Source organism: Patagioenas fasciata, chromosome 25 (assembly GCF_037038585.1).
Source record: "Patagioenas fasciata isolate bPatFas1 chromosome 25, bPatFas1.hap1, whole genome shotgun sequence".
NCBI classification, from domain to species: domain Eukaryota; kingdom Metazoa; phylum Chordata; class Aves; order Columbiformes; family Columbidae; genus Patagioenas; species Patagioenas fasciata.
Window position 1 is genome coordinate 2,407,385 of NC_092544.1, and position 24,530 is coordinate 2,431,914.

Consider the following 24,530-nt stretch of genomic DNA (forward strand, 5'->3'; position numbering starts at 1 on the left):
CCTTCCTGCGGACGGGTGGGCGTGGAAGGGGAGGAGCGGCCCCGCCGCACGGCCGTGCAAAAGGAGAGGGCGGCGTGTGGGTGAGTGTGGAAGGGCGGCACATGGAGAACGCGAGTGAGCGGTGGGAGGGGAGGCGGCAGGGAGGACCCCACTGTGCGGGGGGGACGCGTGGAGGATGTGGGTGGCCTGGAGAGCGGCAGCGTGCGGGTGGGTGTGCGAGGGGTGGTGGGTAGCACACGAGCGTGCAAGGCGGGGCGGGGGCGGTCCCTGGCAGCACGGCTTTCCCTGTGCCCCGCTACAGCCGCGCCATGGAGGTCAGCCACTCCGTCAAGGAGCGCACCATCGCCGAGAACAGCCTGGTCATCCTGCTGCAGGGCCTGCACGGCCTCGTCACCACTGTGGACCTCCGCGATGAGAGCACGGCCACGGGGCGCGTCACCAACGTGGACGCCTTCATGAACGTGCGGCTGGCTGAGGTGACGTACACGGACAGGCAGGGCGCGGTGTCCCACCTGGACGAGCTCTTTGTGACCGGCAGGAACGTCCGCTACGTCCACATCCCCGACGAGGTGGACATCAGGGCCACCATCGAGCGGCAGCTGCAGATCATCCACAGGGTCCGCTACTTCGGGGGCCGTGACAAGGGCAGGAAGGAGTTTCCTCGCACCAAGCACAAGTGAGTCCCAGGACAGGCCTGTCCCTTTGGCTGAACTGCCACCACCTCCGCACCTTGCCCTGGACATCTGCCCAGGAACTTGGGGTTCTGCTGCTCCCCTGGCCGGTACCTGGGGGGGAACAGGGTTATTTTTGTTAATGAATAGTCCCACTAAAAAGGTTTTGAGATCTCTCAGCTTGTTTCCTGTTCCGTTGGCGTCTGCTGTTGTCTCTCCTCTGATGGCCAAACAAAGCCCTTTTGGCCACAGCCGGGGGTTGTTGCTTGGCCGCAGGTTCCCGTAGCCAGCCTGCTGCTCACAGAGCCCAGGACCCGGCTACTGCGGCGTGGCTGCCTACAGGAGCTGGAGATGCTTCTCATGGTCCGGTCCTCCCAGCTTCCTGCTGGACAACCACAGTTCTGGAAGTGCTTAATGAGAATAGGGTGAGACGAACACCAGCCCAGAGCAGAAGGGGAAGGAGCAGCACTTGTATTCTTCACCCAAGACACGGAGTGCTGCTCCCGGTTCCTCTGTCACCCTTCCCCAAGCTCTGCGGTGCTGCTGCAGACCAACAGCGCTGCCCGGGCCAGGGACTGCACCCCGGTTCTGCCAGGGTCCCATGGCACTCAGCCTCTGGGTTGCAGCACCAGGCACCTTGCTGGAGCCGCCAGCAGCTCTGGGGCAGCCCTGGGAGCTGCTCCGGTGGAGATCAGACTGATCTTCGAGAGTAAGAAGCTGTGTGTGACAAGGACCACGTGTTCCCACCACAGCCAGGGGTGAGCTGGGGACACCTGCAGTGCTGGGAGCAGCTCGGGGTGCTGCTTGGGGGGCACAAGGGTCCCACGGGCTCCCTTCCCGCTCAGCAGCCGAGCCCTGTCCCGGCTACTCGGCGCGGGGCCGGTTCTGCTGCCCCGGCTGCTGGGAGCGGGACTGCGGGAAAGGACCCGCCTCTCCGCCAATCACAGCGCGTTCGAATCTCCCGCCTGCCCACCAACCCGCTTTGGACTCCGGCGCCGACCGGAGTGGGAGCCAATCAACGAGGGCGTGATCCCTCCCCAGCCAATCAGCCTTCGCTTCGTGCCTCCCTCTCGTCAACCAATCAAAAGCCGTGGCAAACATCCGCTGCCAGCCCCCGGGCTCTCTCCCAATCACAGCCAGCGTTGCCTCAGCTGGCCAATCAGCGCCGTTCCCTTCCCCGCCGCCATATCTGCGGCGGCCGCCAGGAGGCGGGATGGCGGCGGTGGGGGGAGGTGGAGGGTGCGTGCGTCACTTCCGTTGTCAGGTGGCTGGCGCCGCGGAGCGGAGGCCGCGGGCGGGCGTGGGGCTGCGGGAGGCGGCCGCACCGGCCCCGGGGCCATGGGTGAGCGGGGCCGGGTGAGCCGGGGCCCGGGGTCGGTGTCCGTGTCCGTGTCCGTCCCGCCGGGTGAGGGTGGCGGGAGGGGTCTGGCCGGCGGAGCTCGCTCGTTGCCGGCAGCTCGGGGGGGCCCGGCCGGCGCTCCCGGCGCCGCTCCCCGCGGCTCTTGGGTGGTCTCGGGGCGCCGTGAGGCCTCGGGCGCGTCAGCGCGGAGCTGCTGCCCGCTCTGCGGAGCGTTTCCCGGGGGTTCCGGCCGCCGTGCCGGCGCGCAGGCCGCTCGAGGCGCGGGGGATCGGGTCACGGATCGCTGAGGAAAACTCCTTCGCGTGTCTCGTCCCCGTGCGGTGCCGCCGGGGCCGGGCTTTGCTGACAGCGCAGCGCTGTGCGCAGCGTGCCGGCGGCTCCGGCGCTTGCCGGGGCGCAGAATACTCGTGTTTGCTGCTGATTTTGCTTTCGGTCCGGGCAGGGATTTCTTAATTTAGTAGTTTCGGAGCTGTGCGCTGAGGAGGAGCCCCGTGTGGCTCAGCGGTGAGTCGCCGAAGGTTGTTCCTCTAGGTGGGGATGAGTAAGACCGTGAAGCGTTACCGTGGAGCTGCTGCAGAGACCTGCCCGGTCCTCCCTTGCGAGCTCACCTGGAGAGGAGGCGGAGGCGGCAGGAGCCCCATGGCTGTCGCCCGCCGCTGTGGCCAGCAGTGCTCAGGGTGCAGGATGTGTTCCCCTAGCGCTGGAGTGTTTGTGCTGCATCCTTCCATTGTTTCTCTCTGGTTTGGTCCCATAATCATATTACTTAAGAGCACCCTCGTGTTCAGCTGCTTTTTATCCTCAGGATGCTACAGAATCACCTCCTTCTGAAACTGCGCAGAGGGAAGCCCTGTAGGCGCTGAGCTGCTCTTTGATTAAGGACAACCCTATTGATTTTGCCGGAACTGCCCACTGTGCTCAGCCCAAGGAAGGAAGGTGCTCCTTGTCTGCAGAGCCTCGCGCTGCTCTGGAGCTCCCAGCTGGGAGCCCTTGCTAGACCAGAGAAGGTTCCATGCCTGTTGAAATTTTCTACATGAAACAGTCTTTTTTTTGTTAGTCAAGTACACGTTTGTGAGCTTACGGTAACTGTCATGCTGTCATGCTACAAATTATAGTAATATTAGCATGGCAGTACATGTAGATAACTTAAATATATTTCTTTCTACCCAGTTAGGGCTGGATGAGTAGATTGTCATTTAAAACCAGCTGCCACACCTCACTGTAAAGAAAGTGTCAGCACGTGTGAGTCATGCGATAATCTTTGTGCACATGAGGAAAGTCCTGCTGCGGTGGATTTATGGGCTATTAAGTGTGTGTAGTAACGTAAGCTATAAACGAAAAACAGCATCACGTAATACAATACACATCTCGCCCGATGGTGATTTTAAAGGTACCGACTGCCTGACTTGCCGGGAGGGACGCGGGTCGGTGCTCTCACCGCGCTGCGCTTGAGTTTCCCGGCTCCTCTGCCGCACCGTGCCGGCTGCGGGTGCCACACCGCACGGACGTTGGGCTGCAGCCGGCGTTTTTCCTGCTCGATGTGGCCTGTGCTTCAGCGTGAAAGGGTTAAGCTGGAGCTGGTGTTTGTGTAACCAAGCAGGGAACTCCCAGAGATGAGTCCTTGGTTATCTCATGCGCTGATGCATCAGAAGGGTTTGAAGAAAGCCCAGCTTGTTGCTTCCTTGCACTGTAATTACATTGCTGGAATCCTGTGCTTCAGAGTTTCCTCGGATGTGTGTGGGGGGCGCCAGGAAGGAATTTGCTTTCCCTGATGTATGACTTGGCCTGTGGATGCCTTTTTAGTCCCTGAGAAGTTGGAGATGGGCTGCTGGGATGCGGGCAAGGTGGACGGGCGTCCCTTTTAGTGCTGTGGCCTCTCCTGGGCCAGCTGTGCCTTGCTCACATACCCGGGATTAATTGTCAGGCTGGGCTGAGGAAGGAGGTTTTATCAGCGGTGGTTCAGCAGGGGCTGCTGGAGCTGTTCGCATCTCCCGGCTCGCTCGGGGGGTTCGTACTTCACCAGGTGCCCCTTGTCCTGTGCTGGCCTCTCAGGATTCTTCCTTCTCCCTTGATCAGAGTAACTCTGCATCTGGTTTTGAGCAAACTTCTCGCTTAGGGAAGAAGCTCAAGTGAGGCTCTGCACGTTTCCAAGAAATCTGTGAGTCAGGGCTGCTCTGTGTTTCTGGAGAAGGCTTCCCTTCCCGGAAGGGCTCGCACAGCGGTGCATGGGCTGCGCTGGTGGCTCTGAGTCATCTGATGAACTTGTTTAAAAATTATTTCTCCTCTGTTACAGAACAGTTAAACTTCCAAAGCCCGTGGTGAAGTGAATGCTCTTGTACGGTGAATCTCCTGAAGCACTCTGTGGAGAGAGGGGAGCCCACCCGGTTGCTTTGCTTGGGATCTGCCCGGCAGATGTTCCCTGTAGCCACAGCCAGCGACTCTGCAGGCCTGGCTGCTCCCAGCTCCATCGGTCCTCGGGAGCCTTTTCCAAGGGGAACCGAGTGCCGGTGACTCTGCTCTGAGCTGTCCCAGCCGGGTTTGCCTGGGGAAGGTGTGTGGCAACGCTCCGGGATTGCTGCTTCTTGCAGCGATACCAACCTTCTTATTCCCGTGTTGGGAAGCCAGACCATAATCAAGGTTTTACTCATTTAATATTAGTGTCCATGTAGGTTTTTAGGATGGATAACTCACAAGCATGGAGCAATACCACACTTCCCCGGGCGGCCCGCTGCAGTGCCTCCTCTCCACCACAGAGCTTTCCAGCCTGGGGAGGAAACCAGTGGTGATTCATTTGTCTTGCCCGGCCCTGCCGCGTTTCCACCTGTGGTGTTTCCAGGTGGGAAGTGACGGCGGGTTTGGGGAGCTGGCAGTGGCTGGGCTCCCAGGGCAGGTGTCCTGGAATGGGTATGAGCTCCTGCGGAAGGAGCGTGTCCTCTGAACTTGAGCAGGTGCTGGTGAGCTCCATCACCTGCTGCTGCTCCCCAGTGCCAGCTCATCCCTTTGCCTGGCTCGCAGGGACCAGCCACATGCAGCATGGGGGTTGGACACCTTCAGGTTGCCAGTCATCGCTCTAGGAAGTGTCAGCACCAACGTTTTGTCCCCTCGTTGTGAGCTAAACCAACAGAAAGCGTCACGGAGGTTGTATCAGCTGCTCCGGTGTCTTAAACTGGTTCCTGTGCTGCTGAGTAATCCTGGTAACTCCCCAAAGGTGCCTTTTTTACCCTGCCCCAACTATGAGCTGTGGCTGCTGGACTGTGGGACCTGCTTTGTTCTTTAATCTGAGACGAAAAGGGCAGTTTCCTCCTCTTGTTTTCCTTTGCTGTTATGCTGGGCTCTGGAACATCATGCAGTAATTTGGGAATTAGACGGTTTCCTTAAGCTACATAATTAAATGACGTTACATCTGGGTCTCCAAATTATTTGATTAATAATTCTATTAAAGTCGTAGCTAACACTGTAAGAAGCTTTAGGCACTTCGCCAGTAAGATGTTTGATGTATTGCATGTATCACGTAAAAATTAAGTAGTGGATTTTTGTGCTAGACCTGTAACTTCATATCTGCGTGAGGGAGACTTTGTGTTGCAGATGGTGGGACGGGGAGCGGGGGTGGTTCCATTCGGTTTATGCAGTTTGATACACATCAGTATCTACCAGTCCCGTCCTTTGCATGGGGCGTTTGAAAAGATAAATGGCTTTGTTCTGGTTCTTTGCATAGTGTTGGGTGCTCTCTCCAGACTGATCCTGCTGATGTTAAAATGATTTGTTTTTTCAGTCTTTAAGAACTGGGAAGTCCCGGCTGTTTGTGGGGCCGCCCGTAGACAGAGGCGTCGCTGCAGGGGCTGGAAGGATGCTCTCCACCCTCACAAGGCTCGCAGCTCTCATGGAAATGGTGGAAATTCCCAGCTTAGGGCTGTTTTAAACGTCCGCTGTGCTTCGGTGCAACAGTTCGCGTGTGGGACTGCACTTACCGCTTGTTCTTAGCACCGTGCCTGGCGATGGCCACTCATTCTGCGGGAGCCTTGCACAAGGGCATCCGTACCCTTTTCACCGATTTCCTTGCTCCAATTGGGGTTACACAATGTGCAGAAAAGGGGAACAGTCTTCCTGCTTCCTACAGCAGCTGCCCTGTGTTATTCCTTTTCCTCTGGGACCTTGCTTCCACCTGACCGTCCCTCATTGCAGGCTCAGAGCAACCCAACGTGCTCACGCGTGAACGCTGAGGGTGCAGCTGGGGTTTGTGGTGGGCTCTGCTGCCCTCGCCGTGCAGCCCCAGCAGCAGGAGCCGCGTACGGAACAGGGAGATCGGGTGGAAAGTGCAGTGGGTGGCACCGATGGTCTCTGATAGCCGGGTACCCGTTCAGACTGGTGGTGCTGTTGCTCTTGCCCGTGGGCTCTGCTGGTGCTGTGATGCCCCAACCAGGGCAGGAGACTGTTGGGTTTGGGCAGTGTTGGGACCAGATGAGCTATTAAGCAGCACTGAATTTGAGTTTAATTAGTTGGATTATATTTTTAAGAGGCCAGATATGAATTGTAAAGAGGGATTAACTCGCAGTGGAGATCTGATGAGAATAAAACTCAATGTATTCGTCCTTGCCTTTTGCAGAAGTTGTTCTGTTCAAGTCCAAACTTTGAGCATTAAGCATTGCTTCTGGTGGTGAGGATTCTGTTGTGGCACTATTGCTAACTGGGTGTATTTAAGATCCTGTTAAAAACAGGCAGGCTGGTACCGCGCGGAGGAGGCTGCAATGGAGAATGTGTTTGTTTCTGCTCTGAGGGTCTGTCTCGCATCACAAACTGCCCTTTGAGATGCTTGACGCTTGTATTTGTTTTGCTGTGCAGGGCCCGTGACTCTTTGGGGACTGAACTTCAGGAGCCCTTTTATTCTCTCATGTGATGTCAGGAGCTTCAGGCCTTTTCTAAGCCAAAATAAACACGGATGATTCACGCTGCAGAAGTTTTGGTGCATACCACGTTATCGTAATCAAGAATAATCCAGAACCACAGCATCAAGTGTATCTCATTTCGCATTACAGAGTCCTCGACCTTTCGACCATCCAGCCTTCTCCAAGGTGATGCCTCCTGTCTCCTGAGACGTTGGAAAACCTAGTTTGGAAGAAGAGTAAAGATACAGTTGATGCTGAACTACGTGAGTCTAAGATTATGTTGTTTACGATAACGCCGTTTGCACCAGGGATTCCCAGCCAGCTCGGATTGCACAACGGTCATTATCTCCGAGTTTCTGTGCAGTGGGGTTTCTCCAGTGGAAATCTTACTCATACGTTTCCAGCAGGGATGATGGTGTCGCAAAGAACGGAGAATTTTGTAAGGCACAGTCAAATATTAGATCAGGGATGTGGAATGAACAGAACAAGGAGCATATGGGGCTCAGGCCTTGGTTCTGTTCCGCTGGCCGGGCCTGGTGATGCTTCTCCACTGAGATCCGAACGGCCGGTGAAGGTGGCAGCGTGGGGATGCAGAACGCGCGAGACTTCTCGCCGTATCGCTCTCGCTATCTCTGATGGCGGTGACAGGTACGGGATTAACGCAGTGAGATCGCTCCGTGTCCGCGGAGAGGGTGGGACTGCCGCAGGGTGAGCTTCATTCAGAGCCTGTGATTTATCAGCCTCTTCTGTGGTGAAACACAGGCGCTTTTTTAAAAACAAATCAGTACGACCCCAAAATATTTTCCCAGTCTGCTGTAGTAACCTCCTAGGGAAGACCAGCAGGGCTTGGTTTTGACTTGCTCAGAGTGAGAAAGTGGATCTGTGCTTAGTTCCTCTTCTCCCCCTCGGAAAAAGGTAGAAATGCCCTTGCTGGAAAGGGTGAAAGATATTGCTCGTTTTTATGGTCCGTTAGTTCTGTGCATTCCTGGCTGTTTGAGGAACAGACTTGAGCCTTCTGAGCAACTCAGCCGCTTGTGGTGCCCGGTGAAGAACCACGAGTGTCCATAGGCTGAACCAGCAGCAGACACCCATACAAAAGGATAACTTGGGCGTTTTCTTGGAGTTTTTTGGAATATGTTGATTTGCAAACTTGTTTTTACTGTAAAACATGCTTTTGTTATTTTGACTTGTTCCCACTGTTTGTCTCAGCTGTCCTAGGAAACGTTGCTTTGAATAATGAGGCTGATTTATACCTTCAATAACGCATTAAGCCTCCAGCCCACAACTGGTCTATCAGTAATGAGCCGTAGATTTTTGGAGAAACACAAGTAGGCAGAGACTCGGGTGCATCAGGGGATAGTACAAGAAATTAACTCTGTTGCTCATCAAATGTGATCTTCTTTCTCTTTCAAGAGCCGAAGATGAAGCGGCGAGCATCAGACAGAGGAGCTGGGGAAACATCCGCTAAGGCAAAAGCTCTTTGTACTGGGATTTCTGGAACTAATGCCAAGAGAGCGGGCCCTTTTATCCTAGGTAAGCAGGGAGCGTTTTCTCTTCTTCAGTTTTTGAGTTAGCTACTGATTGCAAAACCGAAAATAAAAGGCAGTATAAAACGAGGCAAAGCAGATGTGTAATTTAGCGCCTTAGCTCGGAGTGCGACTCGCTTGATGTAGCAGCCCTCAAACCCAGGAGATCTGCAGTACTAACAGAGCAGGCAGGCACAGCTTTTAGGATAAATAGGAGCCCCTGCTTTTACCATTTTATATATATTTTTAACAACATTCTTTATTAAACGGCAGATTCATTCAGGGGTGGTTTTGGAACCTGGTTGATTTAAACTGAAGAGTAGAGACTCTATGTTTGCTCGGAATTTGGACTGATGTGTGTACCTGGGCGGTCCCTGGGGGGGGACAGCGGGGCTCAGAGGTGTGCTGGTGGCAGCTGCCACGGGTGCTGCTGCTAAATGGAAAAGCTCCATGGTTCAGGCATGCAGAAATTCCGATTTCTGAAAACAGCTGTGCCATGTGCGGACTTTTAAGTGTTTTCCCAGTGAACAAATGAAACGTTGTCCAAAAAGGTTTCAGGGTTCGATACCATTTTTTTACTTTAGATGGTAATCTGTGGAAATGCACTTAGTCTCCTCAAAAAAAAGGAACTTAGTTTAAACTAACGTAAACTGCGTGACACTTGCATACTGATGTAACACTGCATTAGTCATTGCTGCTTAAAGGAAACAAGTCTGGTTTTGCTTTGTGCTGTTAGGTCCGCGTTTAGGTAACTCCCCCGTGCCAAGTATTGTTCAGTGTTTGGCAAGAAAGGATGGGACAGATGACTTTTATCAGCTGAAGGTAAGCGAACTGCCGGGCTTCCAGATCTTCAGGGCTCTTAGGCTGCCGGGACGGAGCGCTCGCGGTGGCGTGCGCTGCAGCTGAACCGCTGCGCTGTCGGAAACGGCTGCTGGAACTTCCCCTCGGCGGGGGCAGTGCTGCCAGGCGTAGATCTGGTCTGGAGATTAGCCCTGAGCCGAGCCCTCTGAGCTGCTGCGGTGCCCGAAATGGGGGTGGATGCACCGAGAAAAGTCACCTGGGATATTTGCACAAAGCCACCTGAGCCGCTGTTGCGTGTTACCGAGCTCGTGCTGCGCGTTCTGCGCAGGGGTCGGCTCAGACAGGCTTGTGTCAGGCTTGCAAGCATCAGAGCAGTTACATCAGCTCTTAAACACATGTGAAACCCTCCCGTGAGAGAGCTTTTGGAGCATTTGGTTTTCTTCTGGGAGCTGTAAAGGTCTTTTCCTTTTCCTGAAGATTCTCACCTTAGAAGAAAGGGGTGATAAAGGCATAGAGACCCAGGAGGAACGACAGGGCAAGATGCTGCTGCACACAGAGTATTCTCTCCTTTCCCTGCTCCACAACCAGGAGGGAGTGGTTCACCATCACGGGCTCTTCCAGGTACCGCTGGAAAATTAATTTGTGCCTATAGAGCACCCTTTAGAATGGGATTTGTGCTTTCCAGTCTCTCTGCTGTTTTATGGTGACTTGTAAGAGGGGGCTAATTCCCAAGAAATGATTTCAGCAAGTTAAACTAGTCAGTGTGTGCATCAGTGTCTTGTGAGTGAATCGCGCTGCTGTTAACACCTTGAGAGCTGCTCACAGGTGTGATGGGCTGATGGGAATTACTTGTTTGGATGTCAGGATTGCCTTTCTGGCTGGTTAAATTTTCTTGGCAGGCTTTTCACTTGAAGCCATCTGTACTATATCTTCAATAAGCCAAATGTCCAGCTCAGCCATGTCCTGTTTAATGTTACAGAAGAACTGGGTTCTGTCTCAAGGTGTCTGTGTGTGTATGAACAGTGCGGGTGCTGACACGCGCGTATAGCCAAACAGCACAGGCTTTCTGCTTTAAGTTGGGATCGAGTATTTTCTTTTTGAAATCCCAACTCGGGGCAAAGATCAAGCGCTATGATTGCATTTGCTTATTTTGAGATCACCACGTAGTTATTTATTCTCTAGTGGTCTGTGTGTAAGTCCATGTGCCCAGATAGCTTCCCTGAACTATTGCTCATTTGTTTGCCTCCCGGTAGGACCGAGCTTGTGAAATTATAGAAGATCTAGAAGCCAACAGAATGGTCAGAAAAATGAAGAAGCGCATTTGTCTCGTGTTGGACTGTCTCTGTGCTCATGATTTCAGTGACAAAACAGCAGATCTGATCAATCTGCAGCATTATGTCATTAAAGAGAAGAGACTGAGCGAGCGGGAGACGGTAGTGATATTTTATGATGTGGTACGAGTGGTAGAAGCATTACATAAGGTAAGATCTTTGTGATCCTTTCAGTGCTGGAAGGCTCGGTTTCCCCCATTAGAGTGGATGTTTTAGAGCTGCCTTGTGCAGGCAGCGGTGAAGTTACAGGGGATGTAATTCAGCTGTGTCCCCGTGACTGTTCTACATTAGACCTCATGCCTAAGCCATACAAAAGTGTTCCCTCCCATTAAGTTTTGCGTTGATAACATGGCATTTGTTGACTGTGGAGAGGGACCAGCTGGATGCAACGCGGGTCAGGTGAACCACAGCATTCCCAGCCTCAGAAAGGGCTGGTGGGGAACAGGAAACACTTGAGGCTCTTTCCTTTTGAAGCAAAATAAATCGCAACCTAAGGATTGATTTCTGAAATCAGAACCTCAAGCTACAAATTTGAGATCAAGACGCTAGAAATTATTGTAGCAAAAATAGATTCTGCTGATGTTTGACTTGTTGACCTGTGCCGAGGGACACCCGTCCTTGGCAGAGCAGTGCACATCTGTCTGTTGAGGGAACGCTTGTTGTATTGGTCGGGCTGAGCCTGGACACTTGAGTTTCAGGTCTCGTAGTTTCAGTCAAGTCTTTGTGCACAAAGGAGTGAATTTGTTCGTTCTGTCCTGCTGCCCAGAACCCAAAATGAACTGCACCAAGTGCCCAGGATGCAGCCTGACCTGAACCCGTGATGGAGGTCATTTCTGAGAATGAAGATGACACAATTTCAAAAGATGTTTTGTCCAAGACTCAAATTTATACTTGTATAACATAGACGCTTTTTCTCATATCATACTCTTATCTATTTTACAGAAAAATATTGTGCACAGAGACTTGAAACTAGGAAACATGGTGCTAAACAAAAGGTAAGTGCTGCAGAGCTGCTGTTCCGGCCGTCGTCTTGTGTTTCTTCCCCGAAGCAGATTTCTGTTAGAAACACAAGGGGAGGCAGTGCTTGGTGAGAGTGCTCTCGTGTGAGAACGGTGAGGGAAGTGGAAGCAGGCTGCACAAAAATACAAATCCAGTTCGAAGTTATATGACTGAATCTCCAAAAATCAGTTAAGCCCAACCTAGATAATTCAGTCTTCCACCAAGCTTAATGACCCCACGCCAGCACTTCTTTTGGGGTTCTCATGTCTGAAAATGACATTTTCTGGTAGTTCAGAAACCTGCAAGAGAAATACTTTACAAGAATTAAAACGTGGTGAGTAGTTCTGTCCACATAATTCACTTTCCGCTGTGCCAAAGGAATTCCCAGCGCTGCAGTGTGTACTATAATCACAGCAGTGTTAAACCCTTGCCTGTTGCACTGCTGTGTTTTTACTAGCAGTAAAATATTTACTTGTCTAAACAAAAGTTCTTCTGTCTTAGTCTGTGTTTGTGCTTCAAACAGCTTCCTTGTTCCCAGTAGCTGCTTTGGTGCAAGCCGCAGTTCACGCAGTACCCGTGTCCACCGTCTCCTGGATCTGTGCGCTATCGGGACCAGCCCCCCGCGCGGTGGGGCAGGGGCAGCGGGTGCTCGCCCGCGCTCCCCTCGGGGCTCCCTGGAGGTTTTTAGTCATCTTGGCTTATGCAGTTACCTGGTTGGCACACCAGTTCCGGTTCAGATGCCCTGCTGTGTCCAGTGTTGCATTTCTGGCTAAGCATTTTGCACTGACTGTAAGAATGAGTGGAATTCACTATCTTTTCACACTGTCTGGTTTTGTGTAAAATGAATAAAAACTGGGAGGCTTTAGGTCTGCGCGCTTCCAGAGTCGCTGCGACACGTGCAGGTTCACTCTGGTCACAGCTTGCTTTATTCTCCTCCTTAATCCTGTTTGGAAACAAATATTTTACCTCCTGAGGTTGAACTTCTTGGTTCCCCAACACATGCCCACAACAGCTGGAGCCTTGCAGGGCCACCTGTACATTGTTTTAAGTCATTTCTATCAAGCTGCTTTAAGGTCAATCTCTTCTGCTTGCCTCTTGGACTCTCTTTGCTAGGAAGAGACAAAGGTCGCTGCTTTAAAGGCTCCAGAGCTTCCCTCTGTCCCCCACCAGCAGGATGGGGAGGGATTTGAAGCTTTGGGAATGCATTATGTGCAATGTTTTTACTTTTTACTAGCAAGACCATCAACTTTGAGGGAAAACTGTAGCCTCTACAGCAGTGAGTCATGTGAAAGGGTGGGTGAGGTGTAAGAATAGATCACCATGGAGAGGAGCAGCCAGTTGGGCTGATCAGAAGTGTTTGTTCTGTTCCAGCCCTGCCAGATCTCCTCTGTTGGCAGGGAGTGGAGATCACTGCTGATCACTGCAGGGTCCACCCAGACACCGCGCACCCTGGGCTGACCAAGATCCCTCATTGCCCCCTGCGAGATGCGACCACTAAAAGCCTTGCATGTTTCCAGTTAGCCAGTGCAGAAGATGGATGATTACAGATTAGATCAAATTGCAGTGACTAAATAAAACCAAGCAACCCTGAACATTTTTGTGCCCTTCAGGACACTTAGTCTTTTAAATCTCTACCAAATCCTCCAGATTGTTGTTCAGCCAGGGAAATCTCTTGACAGTTGAATCTAACACTTATTAAACACAAGTCTGTCTGTCTTAATAATCAACCCTCCATTGCCAACCCACACTTGGTTTTATTTCACTTGTCTGTTAGATTTGCTGGAAATACTTGGTTATTTTGACTAACTGAATTCATGTTCTCATAGCTGTAAAATAATCCCTTCTTTCTCCCGTACGAGTGTGGCAGGTGTGGAATCCCTCCCTGTGGGGATGGAGTTGATCTTACAGCTCCACTTGTTATTGCCCAGCACTTCAAGCTTTCCTAAAAAGCCATGTAGCCACACACCTCTGTTTTGGCGCTGTTGGTGCTGTGTGGTGCCCGTGGGATGGCCCGTGTTCACTGATGTGGTCTCATTCTCCCCAGGACTCATCGAATAACCATAACAAACTTCTGTCTGGGGAAGCACCTGGTGAGTGAAGACGACCTGCTGAAAGACCAGCGCGGGAGCCCTGCCTACATCAGCCCCGACGTGCTCAGCGGTAGGCGATCCCCTCGGGGTCTTCACAGCCCCCACACTTAACACTTGCTTCATTTATTTGTGCCTCTTGACATTAATTGAAAACCACCTAGTTCTGTTCCCATATGTAACTCGCTTTCTGTGAGAGCCTCTTAATTAGGGTCCAATTATGAGACTTGGCTTGTTTTTTTTCCAACTGGGAAAGTATGGAGGAAACAAGCGAGTGTAACTTTTTTCTTAAGGCTACTCTCAACTTCAAAGCTAATTAAAAGCTCCTGGCTTGTTCCTAAATAACTCCGACTGCAGACAAAAATGTTCCATTTCCCACGTCTGAATCTTGTTCCTGAGGCTTCACTTAAGCTGCAGGTAAATCCCTGGGCCTAAGAGGCAACCAGTCCAGATCCCACCATAATGTCAGTGTGTTCAATTCAGTGTACACTTGAAGGAGCAATTGCTGCAGCTGCTGTTGGGTTCCAGAAGGGAAATGTTGACCCTCTGGGCTGACTGAGAAGAGTTACCGAACGATAACGGGATGGTCCCAGCAGGCCAGAGCAGCAGTGTGGGCTGTACCTTGTCTCCAGGAGAGGCCTTAAGTAGAAGTCTGGCAGACAACATCTTTTTCTAATGCTCTCCCACCTTTTAACTGTTTCCAGTGCATGGGGCTTTCAGAAACAGACATGGTTTGTGTCCAGTTGCTTTGGGAGGTTTCTCTTCAATGAACACCATCTGCTACTGTTGTGCTGGCAGTAGCTGGGCAGGCAGCAGGCGATGAGCAGGACATTGTTTGGGGAGTTTTTTGGTGGATTTTTTTGCTCTCATCCAGGGGAGCTTGACAAGAGCGTTGAAAGATGCATTTACAGTTGGGATGGTGCGTGTGAAGCATCTCTGTAAGTGTATAGACTGCAGTCCCTGTGCATTAGCTCACCTTGCAGAGTGCTCCTGGTGAGCACAGATTAAATTCCCTGTGGATGGAGCTGAGGTACAGGACACACTCCAAGCTCATCTCAGTGCTTCCCGCCTGCCGAGGGTCATCATCCATAGGCCAAGCTGGCGTTTGGATGGTGGGAACTGCCGAAAACCACACAGCAGGTCACTGGCACCAACTTCTCTGGACCATCGAGCCATCAGTTCACTGGGCAACACCACTTGCTGATGTGCGTATCACAATTTTTTGTGCAAGGATAACATCTGGAATACTGACAACACTGCTGAACATCTGAGTTATTGGTTTTGGTCTCCCAAGCTGTTGTATTTGAGAAGTGCTCTCAGACAGAACCAGTCTTGAAAGTTCCAGACCCCATGGGCTCCCCTCTGTGAGTTTGTTGTCAGGTTTACAGGCAGCAGCAATGAATGCAGCTGAGCTCTCTGTCACGATGGGCCAGGCGGGTTTGAGGCTGCTTCCCTCTGGGCAGGACTGAGCCAGGAAGGGAGCAGAGGCAGGCGGGGAGGTGGAACATGTGTTTTTTTGCAGGCTTTTCCTGTTCTGCAGGATATCCTGAGGCCCCTGCAACCAGTTGGATGATACAAGCCAACTGCTTTGCAGGAGCTCGGAGCAGCTGCAGCTCGAGTGGCTGCTGTGTGGTGAAGGCTGCACGGCGCTGCTCCTGTCCAGGACGCTGTCAGCCCTGTCACCCAGCACAGCTCAGCCACAGGTGCTCGCCTTGCTTCTAAGGGTCCCTTGTTGCTGGATGGACCAGCCTGTCAGCTGCACACCGCAGGGCACTGAACAGGCTCCGACTCTGACAACCGACACTGCTGGAGACCCTGCACAGAGCAGCCGTGGTCACAGCTCCGCGTCCTTCAGGCGCAGTTGCTGCGGCTCTGACATCTCTGCGAACAACCCTTCCCCGTGGGGCCTCTGCACCCGATCTGTGCACTCAAAAATGCTCTTCCAAAATGACTCAGCCTGCAGTTCCCCTCCAAGCATCGAGGGGAAAGTTACTTGAGGCCATACCAGGCTTCACCACCACCCTCAGACTCTGAGCATCCCTCTGTCTGTTTGCTGATGCTCCGGTGCAAGAGGAAGCTAAAACGCCTGAAGAATTAATCATTGTTTTAGGTCTCTGGGAGAGGCTGTCTTGTGCTAAGAGGTGGCTTGCATTTTATGGCTGCTGAAATGTCACTGCAGGAAAAGCTGGAGGAGGAGAGAGAGGTGCCTTTTTTTTGAGCATATAAAGCAAAGAATGATTAGTACAAATAACAAATGCTGCAGCAGTGACTCACTGTGTGAGTCAGAGGAAGTCATTCCCCCAGCCCTATGCCGTGGTACAGCACTGGAGTTTGATTTTTTTGACCCTTGTGTGTGCCGCTGTTTGCTGACTTATCACGTGTTTGAAGGGACTTTAAAGCAGCATCTCCATCGAGCAGATCCCAGGTCGTGCTGGAGCTGCAGCGAGGTGTTCTGCTTACTGTAGATCCCATCCCAGCCGTTCAGCAGGGATAGCCCTGCTGCGGAGGGGAAGGGAGGACAACTGTGCGGAGATGAACAATCTGCTTATCCGCAAAGGGTGCGCCTTTGAGAGACGTTCTTGATGTCCTGCAATAGGAAGTCTTGGACGGTTTTGATTAATGTTTAGAGAAACAGATCACCTGCAGAGGTTGTATCAGTGCCCTTATTGCTGGTGGGCTGTGGGGGTGAGCCGTGTCCTGAAGGCGGTTGCTTTTGTGTCCCCGCAGGACGGCCGTACCGCGGAAAGCCCAGTGACATGTGGGCGCTGGGCGTGGTGCTGTTCACCATGCTCTACGGCCAGTTCCCCTTCTACGACAGCATACCTCAGGAGCTCTTCCGCAAGATCAAGGCTGCCGAGTACACCATCCCTGAGTGAGTACAGCCCGTCCCGGGGAGCCCCTTCTCTTGGTGCATGCGTGGGCAGTGTTCTGGGTCTTACTGGGGCAGCTGGAGCTGGAGGGGCTCAGTCCACACCCCTGAGGGTCACAGCAGTAATGAAAATGGAGACAGTGTGCAGTAGACACCAAGGAAGCGGTAGCAGAGCTGGGACAAAGGTGAGAAGGGCCCCATGCTGCAGGGACAGGGGACCAGCCCTCAGTTAATCCCGGGCTCTCTGGATCAGGGTGATGGTGGCTCCTCTGGCTCCTGACTGTGCAGCCCGCGTGTCCTCCTGCTGCTGCCTCGCGCATCGCCTCACCACGCGCTCTCTCTCCCAGGGATGGACGGGTCTCAGAAAACACTGTGTGCTTGATCCGAAAACTGCTGGTCCTGGACCCACAGCAGCGTCTGACGGCGTCGGAAGTGCTGGATTCTCTCAGCTCCATCATAGCCTCGTGGTATGTGCAGGAGGGACAGGACAGGGCGTCTCTGGCCGCAGGCTGTGTTGTTCCAGCTGCAGCCAGCCCGCTCCTGCCAAACAGGACACCACAGGGTGATCTGGGAGAACTGCAAAAAAGTCTTTAAATCCTGTGTCTCGACCGTTGATGTCTGCTGATTGATGGATGCAGCCGGAGTGCTTGTCGTTGTGACCAGGGTTGGAGTCTGTAGAGCAATAACATCACAAAACAATGCTGGGGGACCACAGGGTCTTTCTGCCCCCCTCTTGCTCCCCAGATTTGATTTTTAAAGAAAGGCAGCTGATCAGGAATATCTCACATGTACAAACAGACACAGCCAAATGCAGACACTTCCTGCAAGCTTGTAATTAGTGCTGCATCATTCATTGGGTAAAATCGGGCCTGAGCTCTCTAGAGGGGAAGAGCAAGAGGTGCCATCACAGGTGGGAACACTACACGTGTAGGGCGGGGGATGTCTTTTGGGAGTAAATCTGACCAGGGCTGACGTGAACCAACGGGGATGAGATTCCAGTAGCAGACTCCAGCAGGAACGGATCCTGGCGGCGCTTGCTCGGTGCGGCCCCACTCGTGTCAGCCCCGTGACCTCCTGTCTGTGCTGCGCAGTGTGCCTGGGCAAACTGCTGCTGCCTGTCGAGTCAGCAACGAGTTCTGTGATTTTTGGAGCTGTGGCTGTTTTCTCTCCTACCTATGCAAGAGTTAAGAGTTCCACATCCTGTTTAAAAAAAAAAAAAGGCAGCTTTTGGGGATTTTAACCTGGGGAGCGGGGGGAGCGGGGGCTGTGCTCGGTTTCGTGACGCTGTCCTCTCTCCCAGGCAATCCATGTCCTCGCTGAGCGGCCCTTTGCAAGTCGTGCCGGACATTGACGACCAAGTGGCTAACCCTGAAAACCCTCAGGAGGTAGGTTTGCTTCCTTTCCACGGAATGGCTTTTCTGTGCTGCTGTGCAAGTCTGTCTTGTAATGGAAAGCGATGGCAGCTCCTCATGGCCCCGGGCAGGCCGAGGGGCCGCTCGTTCCTCTGTGAGCAGCCAGGATGTCCCGAGTGCCTGGAGGAGGGAGCGGCATTGGCTCGGGCTCCCCCTGAGCTCTGCGGTGGGAGCAAACATCCTGTTTTCTTGCCAGTGTTGGAAGTGGCGCCCGGTGACCTCACTGCCTGGGGACAGCCTTGGAGGAGCATCTGCTGCGCCGCCGCAGCCTGTGTTGCTGTCAGAAATCCCCCTGCTGGGCTGGGGGGCGTGAGATGTGGGGTCAAACAGCTGCAGCCCTGGAATATCTGGCAGGGTTGGGATGAGCCACATCAGGCCAGAGCCACTGAGGTTTGCAGACCTCTGTTCCTGGTGGTTCACGGGGAGTCCTGCCTGTACGTCTGGCAGCAGGTCCAGTTTGCGTGTTAAGCCTGCGGTTATCCCGCGGTAGCTCAGGGCCATCGGAGGGGAGTTGCGGGGCTCTTGCTGTGGCTCTGACGTGGTTCTCTGGCAGGTGAAGGTGACGGAGGAGTGCTCGCAGTACGAGTTCGAGAACTACATGAGGCAGCAGCTGCTCTTGGCTGAGGAGAAGAACACCTTGCATGAGGCCAAGAGCTTCCTACAGAAGCGGCAGTTTGGGAACATCCCCCCCGTGCGACGCCTGGGCCACGACGCGCAGCCCATGAACCCGCTGGACGCGGCCATCCTGGCCCAGAGGTACCTTCGGAAGTAGCTGCCCACACACCCGAGAGCACAAGCACTGTCCTGCAGCCTGCCTTCACGTCACCTACTACAGCCCAACAGCAATACCCGTGTCCTGTGGTGGAGATTAATGTAGCAATTCTTCTGAGCTCTGTCCGGGGACACGCACTCACACTCGCTCTGGAGGGAGAAGACTTTTGAAAAGCTAGTTTTGGAAGCAGCAACCTCTTGGCATCTTCTGGAATCTGTTTTTTAAATCGAAGCCTAGATGACTAATCTGCTTTTAATCATGACTGTAATCTACCTCTCTTGTCTTTTTAACCATGCTGTTCTCTGGATCGAGCAAAGCCTGTGGGAAAGGAGAAGACTACCCGGGGTGAAGCTGGTTTGCTGGCACAGGAGTCGCGGCTGTGCCGTACGGAGTCAGCTGATTGTGTTTGCTCCATATGGTTTGAATAAGCTTAGATTTATCAGGGTTTCTCGAAAGGAAGAATTTCCTGAAACCTCCCACTTCCCTTCATCCGTATCGAATCTTTTTCTGTCCTTAACGTACCACCTGGTTTGGCTGTGTTGGCCAACCCGTGGTGGCCTCGCGTGGGCTGCAGCGCGCCAGGGCCTTTGTGCACGGCACAAACAGCCGCCCAGAGAGCCCGGCCGCCCCCTCGGGCCAGGGCCGTCCTTGCACTCGCTGCAAAGATCGCATCTTGTCCACAGTTCAAAGATTTGCAGGACTTGGCCCAGCGCGGCCTCTGACCTCTTTCCCACCTTTCACTGATTCTTTTAGTTTCATAAGGATATATGATTTAATCTTATTTTTTCCGTAGCTTATCTAAGGTGCAGTTAAAATTGCATTAATTCTGATTTTTAGCCTTTTCACACTTCAGTTGTGGTACAGACATAATATATGATTTATAATGTGAAAAAGCTTCCCAAAATAATCTGCCTAGAATTAGGAAGGGGCTGGCTGAAGTCTCTACTGTATTTGTTCCCCAGCTTTTCTTGCCATCCCAACCTCGTGCGGCGCTGAGGCGGGAGAAGGATGTCCCGGTTCGTCACCTGATGCCGCTGGGAGAGCGTTTGCCTGCGCTGAGAACAGGAACGATTGTTTCTGAGCCTCACTTTCTGAACTGGATGCCTGTCTTGCCAGATGAACTGTTCTCACGCAGAGTCCCAGGGCTCGCGGTGCCCCAGCCCCGCGGCAGCTCCAGCATCGCTCGGGCACAAGGAAATGTGAGCAGGGCTGGGAAAAGCTGCTGTAGCCTCGGCTTTTTGGGGGTGGGAGGGCAGGGAGTGAGTAGCGGATCCATTTGTAGCATTTGCCGTCTCTTGCCCCAGGCTGGGGCCGGTTCCAGCCTGGGCCGTGCTCCTGGTGACTTTGTGGGGACGCAGGGATTGACCTGAACCTCCTGGGCAGCGTTGGGCATTAGTCCTGCCTGCAACCTCCCCGTGGCCGCGGGCAGGGAATCGTGAACACTAATACAGACCAGAACAGTCGCACCCCCAGCCAGCTGAGCCAATAGCCTGATCTTAGCCTTATTTATTTGGAAGACGGTAGGTCTGTCCTGTGTGCCCGTCGCCCCCCCGTGCCACCAGAGCAGCCACGAGCACCATCTCCATCTGCTTTTCTCCTGTCTCGCTCCCACCTCTTTATTGTGTGGGGAGTGGTTGGTTGGTTGGTTGATTTTCCCAAAGTTAAAGCAATATTCTGGGGACTCTGCAAGGCTGTATCATACCCAATATTCCTGCGCACCGCTCATCGCCAGTAACTCACCCGTGTATTAAAGCGAACTGGAAGGGGGGCGGTGTGGGGGGTGCAGGGAGGGGCCGCGTGGCGGGAAGGAGCCTGTTGTAAGAAAATAGAAAAAGAGAAAAAAAAAAAAAAAAGAGGAAAAAAATTTGTATAAAGACATTATTTTTGTACTACATCCAAACTACTCCTGCATGTTGGCAATAAAACTTCATACTGAGAGCCTGCGGGAGTGGTGGGGGGCGTGTGGGGACGGGGGCTCGGGGGGCTGTTCCAAATGGTAGCACACAGGGACGAGATGGTGTTTATTACAGAGGTGCACAAGCCTGGATGTGGGAACAAAGCCAGCAAGAAAAGGATCAACCATTCTACAGAAAACCTGATCGCTGCTTAAACATTTGTATAATGCATTTAGGTAATCTTTTTAGCATATCACAAGCAACCTTCAGCTAAAGGACAGGACCCAACAGTCTTGAGATGTATTTTAAAGTCAGACTCCAGTGACTCTGCGGCTTCCAAGGGTCTAAAGCTGCAAGGGCAGCAGTGGCTGGAGTCACTGGGGGTGTTGCGCAAGTCCCTTTTCCATTTGTTAGAGGAGGAGATGGCAAGTGCGCGCCTTTTCACGTCTGCTGTCCTGTGGGTTTGTGCAATCGGGGCACACCGGCCCTTTGCAGTTTCAGCAGATTGACAGTTTCCCAGTACAAATTCAGATTGTGCAGTCGCTGAGCCTTACGGTGCATTGCTGATGCCTCTTCGGGTGTTAGGACGGCTCTATAGCTGCAATATGTCTTGCCTGTGGTTGATAGGTGACCCTCATGAAGCCAGAATCTTCCAAAAGCACATTTAGAGTCTCTATATCTAAAATTTATATATATGATATATAATATGATATATATAAAATATATATTTTATATGTATAAAATATTTATCTTATATATATATATATAAAAACTTGCTTACCTGGTGACAAGTCTGTTGCTGTTTTTAAGCTGTTCGGTACCGCACTGCTCTGCAAGGTGACAGACGACCGTGTCCTTGTTGATGCTGTGGCACAAACGCAGTCACCTGCTGTCCCCAGGTGCTGTTCTTTTCCTCTGGAAACACCATCACAGTCACAGCTGAATGCCAGACAATATTCCCCCAGTACGTTACCAAACAGCGCAGGACTGTTCCTAAATCCTTGTGGCAATACAGGCCGGCAAAGCTGCGTCTTTGTTCCAGCGGTCGGGCTTTGCCACAGACGAAAAAGCGTCTGGTCTCTGGATCTGCTGGTAGACAGAGGAAAAACGTCCTTCAAGTCAAGTCTAAGACAATAAAATAAACACTATTGCCCACTGTGTTAGTCAAAAGAGTGTAAGGGTCGGCAGTACCAGGTGCACATTTATCACAATCTAATTAATGGCTCTCAAGTCTTATACCAACCACTCTTCCATAGGATGTGACTTCTTTACTGGCAGAATGGGAGTATTTTATTCTGACTGGCATTCCCGCAGAAGCCCGTAGGGCTGGGGATACCCCTAAATGTGCCATGGTCCCTTTGCTCAGTGTCACAGCCCCTGCCCCCAGTGCTACACGAGGCCTCGTGCGGCCGAGGCTGTGACGCGGCTGCACCGCCCTGGGGAGCTGGACCAGGATCCGGCCCCAGGGAGGCGCTGGGGTGGCCGGACGGGGCTGGAACCCCCGTGGCCCCACGGCCCCGTTCCCTGCGGCTCAGAGCGCGGGGTCCCGGGGGAGCGGGACGAGCTGCGGCCGCGCTGGCGTCGGGGCTGCCATTGGCTCGGGCAGGAGCACTGACCGCCAGCCGCCTCCAAACTATTTCCTGTTGCTGCAGCGTTAATGCTAAACAGACCCTGCTCTCTCTTCCCTCGCTCCAGCCAAAGTGCAGCTCCTGCCGCCGCTCGCCTTCCCGGTGAGTACCAGCCCGGGCACAGCGCGGGGACCGGGGCCGCGGGGTAGACGTGACCTCCCGAGGGACACCCAGCACCCTGGGTCACCCAGCGCCGATGGCCAGAGCGGGGTGACGCAGCTCTGCCCCGTCCCCTGCTCATGGCAGGGTTGTGCCTGGGGACATGGGGCTTGGGGACATGGGGACCAGTGCGTTGGGACACGGGGCTCGGTGCCTGGAGACGCAGAGCTCAGCGCTCGGGGATGCGGTGGTTGGGACGCAGGGTTGGGTGCATGGGGAGTTGGGCTGCCAGCACCTCCGCCTGTCCCCAATGTCCCAGCTTGCTCACACCCTGTGGCTGCTACAGCCCCCGACGCCCACCCTGTCACCGGCAGAGCTGCGGGTGTCCCTGCAGCCCCACACGGGGCTCTGTCCCTCCGGCCCCCACAGTGGGGCCGTGCAGCTCCTGGCCATCCCCCTTGCAGGGCTGGCAGTGGGGCTGCTCCATGGGGCTGATACCAGGGCCCCCCAGGGATGCTGCTGACCGTGTTTTGGGGTATCCCATGGCGAGGGGCTGCCCGGCCCCAGGACGTGCGGCGCTGGACTGTCCGGGGATGGTTCTGCTGATGTGTCACATTTTCTGCATTTCTTTCCTCATTCCTCCCTCCGTGCAGCCGTTTCTGGGAAATGAGCTCGTCCCCTGCCAGGGCCGAGCGCTGCATCGCTCCCGCCCTGCCCCACACCCTGCCCCACGCCTCAGGACCCCCGGCACCCCACAGTCGAGGAGTCCCGGCCCCACAGCAGCACTGGGGGCAGTGAGGGGCTGCGACTGGCGCTCAGCTGCTTGGGACCGCTGGGGTCTGTGGGGAGGAGGAGGTGGGTGCTCGTCCCCGCACCCCATGGGGGCTCAGCCACCTGGGGACTTGGGAGCTGTGGGGTCAGCCCCAGCTCAGTTGTGTTCCCCGCTGACCTGGTGGCCTTTGCACCATGTCACCGTCCTTGACCCCACGCCACAGGGCCCCACAGCAAACAGTCGAGGCTGGAACTGGTCTGGGAGCAGCGGGCGGGGGACGCTGGCCGGGAGGGGCAGCCCCAGCAGCACTTTGCTCAGTCCCCGTGTCCCGCAGATGCCGAGCACTCACTGTCCCCGCAGCCGCTGAGCGTGCCAGGCGCGGGATGGAGAGCCGCAGGCGGGACATGGAGCTCCTGAGCAACAGCATGGCCGCGTACGCACACATCCGAGGTGAGCACCGGTGCCAGGGGGTGGGAGCGCGTCCCAGGAGCCATGGGATCCCTCACCCCACTGCTCTCCCCACAGCCAACCCAGAGAGCTTCGGGCTCTACTTCGTGCTGGGCGTCTGCTTCGGGCTGGTGCTGACCCTGTGCCTGCTGGTGCTGCGCCTCTCCTGCCGGCCCCCCGCGCGCCCCCCGAGGGACCTCAGCGAGGACGAGGAGGACGATGACGACGAGGACGAGGAAGAGGAGGACACTGTTGACCGCGCAGCGTCCGAGTCGCTGCTGCCGGTGACCGAGATCCCGCTGGAGCCGCACGTCGCCGGGGATGGAGCGCTGGCCGTCAACGTCTTCGCCTCGGCGGAGGAGCTGGAGCGGGCGCAGCGGCTGGAGGAGCGCGAGCGCATCATCCGCGAGATCTGGCGCAACGGGCAGCCCGACATCCTGGGCACCGGCACCCTGGGCCGCGTCCACTACTACTGACCCCGGCGCTGTGCCCGGCTCCCCGCGGTAGCTCACACAGCGCTCTGCCGTCCCAGGACCTGCTTGCGGGGCACAGATGGGAGGATGGGGGGCTGCTCGCTATCCCGGGACGCCCCTGGGGACAGACCGGCTCCCAGCGCTGCGGGACACGATGCACTTTGAGCCATCGGTACGATTGCTGGCACCAGCCGAGCAGCCCTGGACACTGCGGGGAGGAGGCCAAGGCCAAGGCCAAGGCCAGGGCAGAGCTCGCCAGGCTCGGCACGGGAGGGAGGCCCATCCCGTGGGGCACAGCGGCTCTGTACGGCCGAGTAAGCTGTGGGGTTCTGCCCCAGAAACATGGTGCTGTTACACCCAGCCTGGAGCCCTGTGTGCCGGGGGGACCGCGAGCAGTGCAGGGGGGTCCGGCCATGGCTGCCTCCCCCCAATTCCCTCCCCCCGGCCCCACTAAAATTAGCCGGGTCCTTTCCGGCACCGCCCGGGCGGATGTTCCCACCGGGCTCTT

The 24,530-nt window shown here is 54.4% G+C and overlaps 3 protein-coding genes and 1 long non-coding RNA gene across 9 annotated transcripts; 3 read left to right on the top strand and 1 right to left on the bottom strand.

Annotated features, from left to right (window-relative positions):
• Positions 1–308: 308 nt before the first annotated feature.
• On the top strand, positions 309–850 carry LSM10 (LSM10, U7 small nuclear RNA associated). The gene has a single exon (XM_065857019.2). The coding sequence runs from the start codon at positions 309–311 to the stop codon at positions 678–680; it is 372 nt and encodes a 123-aa protein (XP_065713091.1). The 3' UTR covers positions 681–850.
• Positions 851–1,903: 1,053 nt separating this feature from the next.
• On the top strand, positions 1,904–20,646 carry STK40 (serine/threonine kinase 40). Of its 5 annotated transcripts, none has more exons than XM_071798940.1 (12): positions 1,904–2,013; positions 6,868–7,174; positions 8,325–8,444; positions 9,174–9,259; positions 9,716–9,859; positions 10,492–10,719; positions 11,512–11,564; positions 13,613–13,728; positions 16,383–16,527; positions 16,872–16,991; positions 17,825–17,909; positions 18,490–20,646. In XM_071798940.1, exons 3-12 carry the CDS (start codon positions 8,333–8,335, stop codon positions 18,706–18,708), a joined length of 1,308 nt encoding a protein of 435 aa, XP_071655041.1. In that variant the 5' UTR covers positions 1,904–2,013; positions 6,868–7,174; positions 8,325–8,332; the 3' UTR covers positions 18,709–20,646. The 5 variants fall into 5 exon arrangements, with proteins under 5 accessions (XP_071655041.1, XP_065713076.1, XP_065713077.1 ...); XM_065857004.2 differs by having other exon boundaries at positions 7,062–7,174; XM_065857005.2 differs by having other exon boundaries at positions 1,922–2,027; positions 7,062–7,174.
• On the bottom strand, positions 20,433–23,018 carry LOC136112375 (uncharacterized). 2 transcript variants are annotated; one of them, XR_011735709.1, is made up of 4 exons: positions 22,855–23,018; positions 21,385–21,689; positions 21,158–21,282; positions 20,433–20,520 (listed from the first exon to the last, which is right to left on the bottom strand). It is a non-coding gene; the product is annotated as an uncharacterized lncRNA (long non-coding RNA). The 2 variants fall into 2 exon arrangements; XR_010652851.2 differs by lacking the exon at positions 20,433–20,520 and having other exon boundaries at positions 20,680–21,282; positions 22,855–23,013.
• EVA1B (eva-1 homolog B) lies at positions 22,047–24,382 on the top strand. Its single transcript, XM_065857016.2, is given in 4 exon segments — positions 22,047–22,333; positions 23,437–23,471; positions 23,474–23,552; positions 23,628–24,382. Coding segments are annotated over 4 exon segments (585 nt in total). The 5' UTR covers positions 22,047–22,260; the 3' UTR covers positions 24,026–24,382.
• Positions 24,383–24,530: the final 148 nt, after the last annotated feature.